The sequence below is a fragment of the Engystomops pustulosus genome, chromosome 1 (genome assembly GCF_040894005.1).
Source record: "Engystomops pustulosus chromosome 1, aEngPut4.maternal, whole genome shotgun sequence".
NCBI classification, from domain to species: Eukaryota; Metazoa; Chordata; class Amphibia; order Anura; family Leptodactylidae; genus Engystomops; species Engystomops pustulosus.
In genome coordinates this window covers 190,218,299-190,230,573 of record NC_092411.1, presented here as the reverse complement: position 1 = coordinate 190,230,573, position 12,275 = coordinate 190,218,299, and the positions used below count along the sequence as shown (strand labels likewise).

Here is a 12,275-nt window from a genome sequence, read left to right as displayed (position 1 = left end):
ATGAGATATGGGGCTTCCTCTCCTCTCGGGGAGCGACAAGGATCCCAAATGGCAGGTGACTATTGTAGCCAAGGCTAATGGCTCTGCCCCCACCACTACCATTGATGTTTGAGGATTTTTAGGATCTTATGGTTTGGGTCATTAGTAGTTGATTTTTGGTGGTGCAACAACATGGTACCAACAATCAGCTGTTATTAACTATAAGAGCTGGAAGAACAAAACTCTCCAGCTACAGTACAATCCCAGCTGTGATTCAATACTATATAAAGTACACATGCGTTACAAGTGACCAATACACTACTGACCAAGATGAGTTGTTGCCCTCTTTCAGCATTCAAAATGCCAATAAAATATTCAACTGTCAAGTGGGAAATCCTTGTGTAAAAATGTACACCACCACGGGTGCAGAAACAAATGGCACTGGGTACTGCAGCTACTGGAATGAATGGAGCAGCACCTATTTCTCAAGCTGGTTAAAGAGCTGAGGGTATTGGAAGGCCATATTTTAAAAGATTGTATACTAAATTCATTTGAAGATTTGGGAGGGTGTGTTCACATATAAGCTCTATAAAGAGTTGAAACATTGCAAAGTTACTGGGTGAATAAAGAACTGGATCCTTTTTTCACATGACTTGAAGTGCCTTTAATTCCTTTTTTTGCTTATTCAATCTGGATTCTTGCATGGGGTTTATTGGTGCCGTGCACCCACCAAGTATTTGAACCATTGGAATGATGCCTTGGGATTGCCTCTCCTTTGCTACACATATCAGTTGCCATCATGTTTCTCATGTTTTATCATGTTGCAAATCACCTTATGGTAAGTCTAATGCAAAAATGCTGAATTCGGTGTAAAAAAAAAAAAGAATGGCAACTGATATTTGTGAATAGACTAAGTACAGTACTCTTTTGGTGCTACCACGGTGCAGTTGTATTCGATCATAATAGATTATCCATGTAATGAGTAAAGGAAAGGGACTTTGTAGATTATGTACACTCACAATAGAGATAATGCATCAGGCATTATCTTTACAATTTAACAAGGTTTTGGCAGGGTTTTCCTTTGTTTGATAATGTGATTTTTTTTTTTTTTCGGAGTTGGGTGCATCACTATTTTTGTCCTTACCTGGCTTACTTTTATGGTTTTAAGGGATAACAAGATAATTGATGAGTCGTAACTGCAGGTACTATCGCAATTGGGAGAATCGGGATATTGATTCTACTAATAGGGGGAGCTGCAGGACGAGCATGTGCCCTGCTTCTCCAGTATGGTAACCAATTGCCTTGTTATACGCTGTCCTGTGAAGAGGGGATAACTTTAATACTCAAGACAAATACATTCACATAAACGGATCTCCGCTGGGCTGTACCCGGTTGGACAGACGTCCTGTCTGTCCTGGTGACCTCCCCTCTCTATAGCCTAGCGCAGTGCCGCAACACGGGTAAAAATGGCATGTCTGGCACCATATGGCTCCGTGCGCCCATTGTCGGTCTATGGTGGGCGTATGTATGGCCGCAAGTTTGCGCCATACATAATTCCCCCGACGGTCGTGTGAATGTAGCCTAAGATTGATTTATTTCAGGTTTTTCTACTCAATATCGATCGTTTGATAAGATAACTGATCACAATTTTCAAGAAGCTTTACCGGTTGCTTTGTTTATATTATGTTTTTATTGACTTTATTGCCATAAACTATTTGATTTATGTCTTGAAATTTGAGGCACAAGGAAAACTTAAGATTGCAACCAATATTGGTATTATCTGGTTGTAACTGCCATGTGATGAGTTTTGTTCTTTGTTACAGTCCCTGTAGATGCACTCCTAGGTAAAGATGAGTGGGCAGTGTTCAGAATGTGGAGCAGTTTGTAATGATGTCACGCCATTGCTTCTTCTAGATAATTAAATTATTGTATTCTGCATTCCTCATCAGAACAGAATGTGAACAGATTCACACACACACCTTCACTGCAGAGAGGAAAAAAGAAAAAAAAATTGTTTTTGTTTTGGCAATTCCTGCATCCTACGCAAAGTGAATAACTTGTTTTCAAAGGGAGACCAATTTATACACCACTTTTCTCCATATTTTGGAAGACTGAGGCTGTTTTTTGTTTTATGTCAACCTGTCATTGCTTCCTTCATTCTGTTTGCAGAATTATTTTCTAATGTTTTTGATGGTCAATGAAACGCAGATTGAAAAGCAACTTTAATAGGGGTAGGACTTCTACCATCTATAGCTTTGATGAGAAAAAAAATAAAAGGTTAGATGTTTACAATTTATATTGTTTGCTTAATTAAAGCATAACTTCACTTTAACAAAATGTATATGCCCCATGCAACCACATCCTAATATGCTTTTTTTCTTTTCTTGAAAATATTGTATCAGTATTGATACTGATCACGATACTGCTCCAGTTATCTCATAACAAAGGCTCCTGTGTGGGAGGCTGATGCAGGGCAGAGTGGTGGAGGCTGCTGGGCATTTCATTAGCGAGGGGAGGATGCTGGGCATTTCATTAGCGAGGGGAGGCTGCTGGGCATTTCGTTAGCGAGGGGAGGCTGCTGGGCATTTCGTTAGCGAGGGGAGGCTGCTGGGCATTTCGTTAGCGAGGGGAGGCTGCTGGGCATTTCGTTAGCGAGGGGAGGCTGCTGGGCATTTCGTTAGCGAGGGGAGGCTGCTGGGCATTTCGTTAGCGAGGGGAGGCTGCTGGGCATTTCGTTAGCGAGGGGAGGCTGCTGGGCATTTCGTTAGCGAGGGGAGGCTGCTGGGCATTTCGTTAGCGAGGGGAGGCTGCTGGGCATTTCGTTAGCGAGGGGAGGCTGCTGGGCATTTCGTTAGCGAGGGGAGGCTGCTGGGCATTTCGTTAGCGAGGGGAGGCTGCTGGGCATTTCGTTAGCGAGGGGAGGCTGCTGGGCATCTCATTAGTTGGGAAGACTGTGATGTCATTCCCACCCTAGGCTTATGCTGGAGTTAATATGTTTTCCCATTATTTTGTGGTAAAATGAGGTGCCTCGGATTATTATTGGGTAGGCTTATACTCTAGTATATACAGTAGATGTTTCAATGTCTGGTTTCAAAAACTAACTATGTGATACATTGGCTTTGCTCTCAGCATTCAGCAGCCATTGCTATGGCACTGAAGACCTGTTCAGCTGTTATATCAGATTTCTGGCACTGGAATGCAAGAAGGAAGCCACTGTGTGGGCTCTGACCTGACACAATTATGTGTTTAGGCGGATGGAATGGCATTGCCTCATACAGAATCCTGGAGCTGAGTTATGAAGGAAGTAACAGTCAGCTGTTGCTTATACCCAAGATCTTGGTGGAATTTAGCATTTCATGCAGAAAGCATATTGACTAGGACAATACAAGGCATAAAGAGTGCTGGGATGGAAAAATTATGACATCTACCATCAGTTTTACTGAGGACTTCTTTTATTATAACTCTATATGCCGTGACTGCACCTTGTCTTTTTATTTATTCCCTCCCCCATATGGTTACAAATCCTGCCCGTCCACACTGTATAGAGCAGGTGATGGGCAGGACGCAGTTCCTCAGTAACTTCTTTGTAGGACGTGGTTCCTCAGGACCATCTCGGTAGGACGTGGTTCCTCAGGACCATCTCGGTAGGACGTGGTTCCTCAGGACCATCTCGGTAGGACGTGGTTCCTCAGGACCATCTCGGTAGGACGTGGTTCCTCAGGACCATCTCGGTAGGACGTGGTTCCTCAGGACCATCTCGGTAGGACGTGGTTCCTCAGGACCATCTCGGTAGGACGTGGTTCCTCAGGACCATCTCGGTAGGACGTGGTTCCTCAGGACCATCTCGGTAGGACGTGGTTCCTCAGGACCATCTCGGTAGGACGTGGTTCCTCAGGACCATCTCGGTAGGACGTGGTTCCTCAGGACCATCTCGGTAGGACGTGGTTCCTCAGGACCATCTCGGTAGGGCGTGGTTCCTCAGGACCATCTCGGTAGGGCGTGGTTCCTCAGGACCATCTCGGTAGGGCGTGGTTCCTCAGGACCATCTCGGTAGGGCGTGGTTCCTCAGGACCATCTCGGTAGGGCGTGGTTCCTCAGGACCATCTCGGTAGGGCAAGTCTACCATCAGTAAAACTTGTTCCAACACAGCAGCAGATGGTAGGTAGCTTTTTACCTCTTCCTCCGTGTCAGTGATGTGATAAAGGTGGATGGCTGGCTGGCCAAGTTCATTAGTTAAAAAAGACTGCTTCTCCGTTGTGGTTGATGCATTAATGCGGAATGGCTGCTCACCTCAACGTTGATTTTTCCAGTGATCACACCACATTGGGCTATGATAAAAACATGATTTAAAATTTGTTAAACAGCTTCTCAACCTATGGGTAGTGGTTTAGTAGGTCAAATTCTGGTGACTGGTTCCCTTTTGATATGCCTGTTGACAACACCAAAATGTCACCTAAGTGTTTTTAGTCTCTAGGCTGGAAATAAAATGTCACTTTATTTTTGCTATGCTAAAATCTGCATTCTGCTGTGAGGACTCTTCAAGGCGACCAGTAATAGATAATATTAAAGTAGATGTGCTAAATGTGAGATGATAAATGCTATATTTTTACTATTTTAGTTGCTTTTATATACAGGCGGTCCCCTACTTAAGGACACCCGACTTACAGACAACCCATAGTTACAGACGGACCCCTCTGCCCACTGTGACCTCTGGTGAAGCTCTCTGGATGCTTTACTATAGTCGCAGACTGCAATAATCAGCTGTAAGATGCCTGTAATGAAGCTTTATTGATAATTCTTGGTTCAATTACACCAAAAATTTTGAAACTCCAAATGTCACTGGGGCAAAAGAAAAAAAATTGTCTAGAACTTCCATTATAAAATATACAGTTTCGACTTGCACTCAAATTCAACTTAAGAACAAACCTCCAGACCCTATCTTGTATGTAACCCGGGGACTGCCTGTATAGTGTCATCATATTTTTCTAAATCTTACTATTGAGCCACTTTCCTGTACGCAGCTAAAGAGAGATGGGGCTATTGAGCAACCAATTACAATGGTTTTAGAAATGTTTGCAATCTATTATAAGAACAGTGCATTATAACATGTGGAGTATTTGCTGAGAAATGAAAAGGATGTAAAACCATAACTGATGTAAAATTGTATGACTGTTTTGGTCAGGCATACATATCTTGTGATTTGAGTGCATGAAATAAGCTGCCAACTTCTCGTTTGAAGGCTCCCTTTACCTTAAAGGGAACCTGTCATAATGAGAGGCATTTTTCAGTGATGACTGTTTTGAAAAGGGCATGTAATGCTCACTATAAATCATTGTTTGGTTAGTCCTTGAATCGTTTTAATTTTACAATCCTTTAGGTTTTCTCGCCTGTCTCCTGTGCTGAGTCCTGTGGAAGGGGGGAGGGATCATTTCAACTCTAAACGGTCATTTGTTCAATCGCATCTTTCCTCCCTTCAGCGTCACTCCTCCTCAAACCAGCCCAACATCCTTTCTCTACTCCTCCCTCTTCCGCCTGACTAGACTTTTAGATTTGAAGTGCCCCATCCCCTGGACTCAGCACAAAAGTCTGGCAGGGAAACAGGCGAGATAAACTAGTAGAAAAGTAAAATGATTTAAGGACTAATCAAAACATGATTTAATTTGCGCATTACATGCCCTTTTGAAACCTGTCATCACTGATAAATGCCCTTTGTGATGACATGAACCCTTTAAAGAAATGGGTATAGTAAAATCAAACGTGCTTTATAGATCTTGTTCCTGTCATAACTGGGGGAAAGTCTCCTTGTAGCCAGTTTGCCTGAAATTTGTGTGCTGGGTGAACATTTATCACATTACTGTCAAGAAATTCCGATATTCCGAGTTCAGGGACCAATGATTTGTCTTTCTGTAGATCTGGTAGATCCATTTAATTCTCATTATATGTTAATTATTTTATAAATCCCCTATAATACTAATCAAAAGGATAGGTAGTTTGTTGGTGAATATCCAACATCTTTTATAGAATATGATTGGACCTGGAAATATGCAGCTCTATTCCTAATGTTTGGACCATCCTGCTGCTCGGCAGACCTGCACCTCCTGAAGTGATTGGGAACGGTCTCTAAGGACAGAGGACAGAGCCATAGGGTGTCATTTACTAAGGGCCCGATTTGCGTTTTCCTGACGTGTTACCCGAATATTTCCGATTTGCGCCGATTTCCCCTGAATTGCCCTGGGATTTTGGCGCACACGATCGGATTGTGGTGAATTGGGGGGCGCGGCCGAACGAAAACCCGACGGATTCGGAAAAACCGCTGCATTTAAAAATAAAAATGTGTCGCGAAAATTGCACTTACCTTCACTCAGCCCGGCTCGGTGTGTTCCAGTGCGTTCCCATGCTCTTCAGCGCAGCAGCGCCACCTGGTGGACGTCGGAGGAACTACCATAATAAATCCCGGCCAGACCCGAATCCAGCACAGAGAATGCGCCACTGGATCGCGAATGGACCGGGTAAGTAAATCTGCCCCATAGTGTGTAAAATATGTGCCGTGGCCAGAAGTCGCACCAAACACCTTTTGTTGGTAACTAATCTCTTTTTTTGTAAAGATAGGTAATTTTGGACTCTTCTCCCCTTCTATCCTGACATGTAAGGTACATGCCAAACTTGATAGTGTATAGCCACTTTGATTAATTATATAATATGGATGTTGAGTTTTATGTGTATATATATATATAATTATTGCAGAAGTGAAATATTAGTTCATAGTCATTGTTTGATCCAAATGGTGAATTCTCCATTGTGAAACAATTAGTCACAATAAGTGTAATGCTATCAGACCTTAATAAATAACCACCCTTATTGCTACAGACATGCTGCACAGTGCTTTTGTAGACGACGGAGGCTAAAAATACCATGCAGACCATTTGCTGCCGCCCACTCTTGTCTTCAGATGTTGTGTTTAAACATTGTAATTAATTCTATGCTATTATTCACTTATCTCGCCACATGTAATTGTGTATTTATGGTAATTTCTTTAGGGTCTTCCTCCTATTGTCTTTTTTTGTCCGTAAAAAAACAAATAAAACCTCTTTTTGATGTTGGGGTAAAGAAAGCTGACTATAATGGGGTATAGTGTTTTCGGTATGAAAGCTTATACCAATTTTACTAGGGCTACACTTTTCAATAAAGAAGTGTCCCTCTTTTTTGTGTCTGCATCACAGCTGCCACATTACTAGTCACAGTTGTTATAGTATCCTGTTTGCCATCATGTGATTATTTCTGCCAATCACTAACCTCAATGGTGATGTGTCGTGCTGGAAATTGAATGGGGAAATATTGAATATTGAAGGGGTCCACAGTATGAGTGTGTCTGACCATAAACTCTATTGTGACACAGACCTTTATGTATTGTGTATTGTGCAATAGATTATATAAATAAACTGACCTTCTGGTTGTTTTTGTGGGGGGCGATTATTGTGATTGAATTTTCTCAATAAATCGGCTGGTCCACTAGCATAACTTGGATGCTGGAGAGGAGGGGCTACTGCTCCCTGCTCACTTTGGATACAGAAGAAGGTAATGTAATTCTTGTCTGTATAGCGTATGTGCAGCTCTGTGGATGCAGAAGTCTCCTACAAAGAATAGTGAGATAGATAGAAGGGCTCCTCTGTTTCTCATTAGTCTCTCGATCCTAGTGCTTACATTTCTTTGTATCTCTGCAATATAATAGATTCTTCACTCCTCCTCTGCTATTCAGAAACTTTCTTTAAATCACCGAAGCTGTGTTACAGCACATGTAACTATTTCATTGCTGGTTTCTACTATTTATTGCATACTTCTCCAAGTGATGAAGGCTGCAAGGCTAGTCACTATATAGATACTATGCCGTGTTCAGGAGATTTACTTGTTGGAATTAGAGATAAATGGGGACACCTCTTGTCAATCACAGCCAAGGTAGGAGGTATCAATATCCCTGATTGGCTACAAAGACCGCCAATCTAGCAAAATGTCCGGGTCAAACGGGGCGCACCCAAACCCTGGACCTGAACTTAGAAGCAAATTAAATATGATTCCAACTAGAGCTGAACAGGATTGCTATTTAACCTCTTTCAGGAGAAAACAGATAAGGGCACATTTACTTACGCTGTCCCTGCGCTATCCCCGATCCGGAATGTCCGATGAGGATGAACTCTGCAGCGATTCATGTAGATCATGCGCCTGATATCGTGCATGTGTCGGTTCCCTGCTCAGGTCCGCCGGAGTTCACCATCTTCTTTCCGGTGCATGTAAGTGCTTGGCTTGCAACACAATTTCAAAGTTAAGTGCTGCGCTCTGTTCGAATCGGTTGGATCGTCCGCCGTTCCGCCCTCCCCAATTTGTGTCGCATGAAAGCCAGCGCCGATGCACCAAAATCCGATCACGTGCAACAAAATCCTCTTCTAAATGAGGCGCCCTTGGTAAATGTGCCCCATTGTATCAAGTGTATTGCCATTACTCTGGAAAGACAAAGGTGAGCAACACAAAGAGCATTGTTCTGTGTTTTTGAAAGTGGGAATTGTCAAAGCATTTGACAATTTTATAACTTTATTATGAAATCGGAGATACACTTTGCGTGGGGCGTGGATTCTACAACTTCATGAGCAGTACTTATGGAGAAGTCTTAGAAACTTCCCCTATAGACCAACCTAAGAGTAGGCTGAGAAGCTGGTGGCCATTAAACAGAAAAGAAGAGGGGATTGGAAAGCTGAAAGACTAAATTAACACATCCATGTAATAGTGAAGTTGCAGTATGGCTATACAGGCGGTCCCCTACTTAAGAACACTCGAGTTACATACGACCCCTAGTTACAAACGGACCTCTGGATATTGGTAATTTATTGTACTTTAGTCCTAGGCTACAATGATCAGCTATAACAGTTATCACAGGTGTCTGTAATGAAGCTTTAGTGTTAATCCTGGTTCTTATGACAACCCAACATTTTTAAAATCCAATTGTCACAGAGACCAAAAAAGTTCTGGCTGGGATTACAATGATAAAATATACAGTTCCGACTTACATACAAATTCAACTTAAGAACAAACCTACAGACCCTATCTTGTATGTAACCCGGGGACTGCCTGTATTATAATAAATTGGCTTATTTCAAATGCCTATAGATTATTTTATGGTTTTGCAGTTTGCAGCCTATGTTTTGAAAGATCAAGGTATGACTTTTATTTTATGGCTGTCCGCTTGATTTATCTAGAACGATTTTACAGTATTCTGATCTCCTCTTTATTGTGGGAACATTCAATTGAGTTCTGAAAAAGTCATTGAAAGTGTTTATGCTGAATATTTGAAACCGTAGACAAAATACATAAAAAAGAATCAAGAGCTAATACTTGTTTTAGTCCAGTGAGTGCCGTGTAATTAACCTGTAGTTTACATCTATGCTGTAGTTTATATACGTTTTTTTGAGTGACTGGTTGGAATAATTAATTACAGTTGCAATAAATGTAATAAAAAGAAAATAGTTGTGTAAACAGAACAGCTGCCAACCGGTTTTTGCCCATCCATCTATGCAGCTGTGCACATGAGAGAATGATTGATAATAAGCAAATTATCTTTCATGACATCAAGTATCAAAGATGTAATTCTCAACATGCAAAATAGCATCTGTCTACGGCACCGTCATAGGTGTCCAGTAGTTGGTCATCTCTGTGAAAATCGTTGGTTTCAAGCATTGTTAATCTGATATGTAATGTCACTTTAAGTGGACTTTATTCATTTCATGTAGAGTTTGTCAGAAAATAATTGGTTAATCATTGCTCATATTTCGGAGCCGGTGTGCTGCTTTGCTTTCACGCTACTACAATTGGTTGTATGTATTTTAAGTTTTAATGAGAAAAGAAGCCAGAAGAGTCTTCCTCTTTGAAAAAATGGCCTGGGTTCATCTTTGAGATTTATTGGATGTGACAACATAATTTAGTTTTTGCAGCCATGCTGAGGGGCACTCAGCGTGCTATGATATTATCTCCTCTTTTTGGTGCGGTAATGGGCTGATGAGAAAATGTACATACTATGACCGCACACACTCTCAGCTTGCAATGCCAGGGTTGATATCGTTGTGACAAATTTAAACAACTACAACTAAAATGATAATTTGTATCAATCTGACTTCCGCTAAACTTCTCTTCTATTCTATCCATATACTGTGTATTATCTGCTGAATGTCCCAAATGACAAGGCAAGATGTGGGCAATAGATGGTGCCCCCCTAGGCTAAGGATATACAGCAATTTTATGCTTTGCTGTTATTTGATTGCCTTCAGTTTTATTGGGTAACCTTTTTAAATGGGAAGGTTTTTGGGATATGTGATAACAAAAGTTGTGTTCTAGATGAAAAATGCAGACTTGAGAATTTCCACACATTTTTGGGACTGCAGTTTTTCATGAAACTTAGCCTTACCTGCTTATGGATATGGAGTGTGGGGTTACAGCTCGGCTCCATATAGCTTCACTAGCACACACGACCTAAGCACAAGTGTGGCTTTGTTTCTGGAACAGAGTAGCCAGTGTTTGTCTATAAGCTGCCAGTGATAATGTGATGTGATGGCACTTGACAGCTGGGGCCCATCATTAGCCCTACTGGCATCAGCCTGGGAATGCCTGTAGTATGGGACAACCTAATGCTACTGCACAAGTTCTTCCTCCATTCAGATCTACTATGTAATGTGTAAGGGAACATAGCAACTACTGTATTTTATTGTGTGCTCTCATTTTTATTCAAGGATACATCATAAAAATTTACATTTACATTTTTACCCTTTAGGTGAGAGGGTTGCTTTAACTAACGTGCAACCATGAATATGGTGAAGAGAATCATGGGCCGGCCTCGGCAAGAGGAGTGCAGCCCACAAGACAATGCACTTGGCTTAATGCATCTAAGGCGGCTCTTCACTGAGCTTTGTCATCCTGCCAGGCACATGACTCAGAAGGAACAGGAAGAAAAACTTTACATGATGTTGCCAGTCTTTAATAGGGTAAGTCTAATTTGTGGCGGATTTCCTTGCAATTTTATTTTCTCACATTTTCCTCATTGTAATCATTGAGCAATGTGTCTGAAAATATAGATTCCTTTTTGTCCAAATTAGTTTTTAGTGCCTTCAAAGCTTAACTAAACTTTCAATAAAATTGTATAAATAAACAGTGCTGATGATAAAACTAAACTTTGTTATATACTTTATTAACAAAATATGTTTCCATGTCCCTCATTTCCCTTCACCTTTCTTATTTAAAGGGGTTTTCACTTTTAGCAAATTCCAGTAAATAATTGAAATATTGAAAATATCAATTCTTTACAGTTCATAGATCTCTGCTTGCTGTCATTCTATAGGAAACGTCATTGTTTTCTTCCTGTGGGTAACCATGGTCATGTGATGCACACAGGTGCACGGCTCATTATAGCACACAGCTCTGTGATGCTGAGGAGCTGTGCACCTGTGTGACATCACATGACCATGGACCGGTGTTCATCCACAGGAACAAAACAATGAAGCTTCCTGTTGAATTGATACAGAATGTTTATGGGAAAACTATATTTTTCATACTATGGTGTACGGAGCTGTGTAAGACGGCATTTTTTTGCTAGACGAGCTGATGTTTTAATTGCTACCATCTTTAGGAGCTAGCGACCTTTTGATCACTTTTTTGTTATATTTTTTTGTGATGTAAAATGGTGTAAAATTGGTATCTCGGACATTTGGGGGCTATTTTCCGTTGTGCAGTTCACCGCTGGGAATAACCATTTTTATATTTTGATTGGGAATTTTGGGACGTGGCGATACGTAATATGTTTTGATTTTTACGGTTTATTTAGTTTTAAATCAGTTCTAGGGAAAAGGGGGTGATTGTAAGACTTGGGGCTGAATGGCTTCAGTAGATTTGTTACAAAGACCCAAGGCTGTCATGGCAACCGAATCACGCTCATGGGGAGCAGCATCTCAACAAAAATGGTTGCCATTTTTTAAATGCCACCGCCTAGCACCGATCGTGGGTATTAGTGGTTGGTGTTTGCTGCAATATGCAGCAAACCATTCCTTTGTATGACGCGGGCTGACCCTGTGAGCCGTCTTCATACGTGCTTAAAGGCTCTGTGCAATGCACGTTAAGAGGTTAAGCAGTTTGTGTCAGTCGTCTTTCCCTCTCCTTAACCCACTGATGGCTGATCAGATAAGAACCTGGTAAAGCCTTTGAAAGTCTCCTCAAAGCCCTGAATCATCAAGGAGAATTCTCTCTGGGAATGGAAAGACTAATCA

At 41.5% G+C, this 12,275-nt stretch overlaps 1 protein-coding gene across 7 annotated transcripts in view; it reads left to right on the top strand.

Moving 5' to 3' along the window:
- WDFY3 (WD repeat and FYVE domain containing 3) overlaps positions 1-12,275 on the top strand; it is a 152,676-nt gene that overhangs the window by 39,329 nt on the left and 101,072 nt on the right. For all 7 annotated transcript variants that reach the window (XM_072116004.1, XM_072116022.1, XM_072116048.1 and 4 more), the window contains exon 3: positions 10,790-11,000. In XM_072116004.1, the coding sequence (XP_071972105.1) occupies positions 10,821-11,000 (180 nt within the window). In that variant the 5' untranslated portion in view covers positions 10,790-10,820. The remainder of the gene's footprint in view (positions 1-10,789; positions 11,001-12,275) is intronic.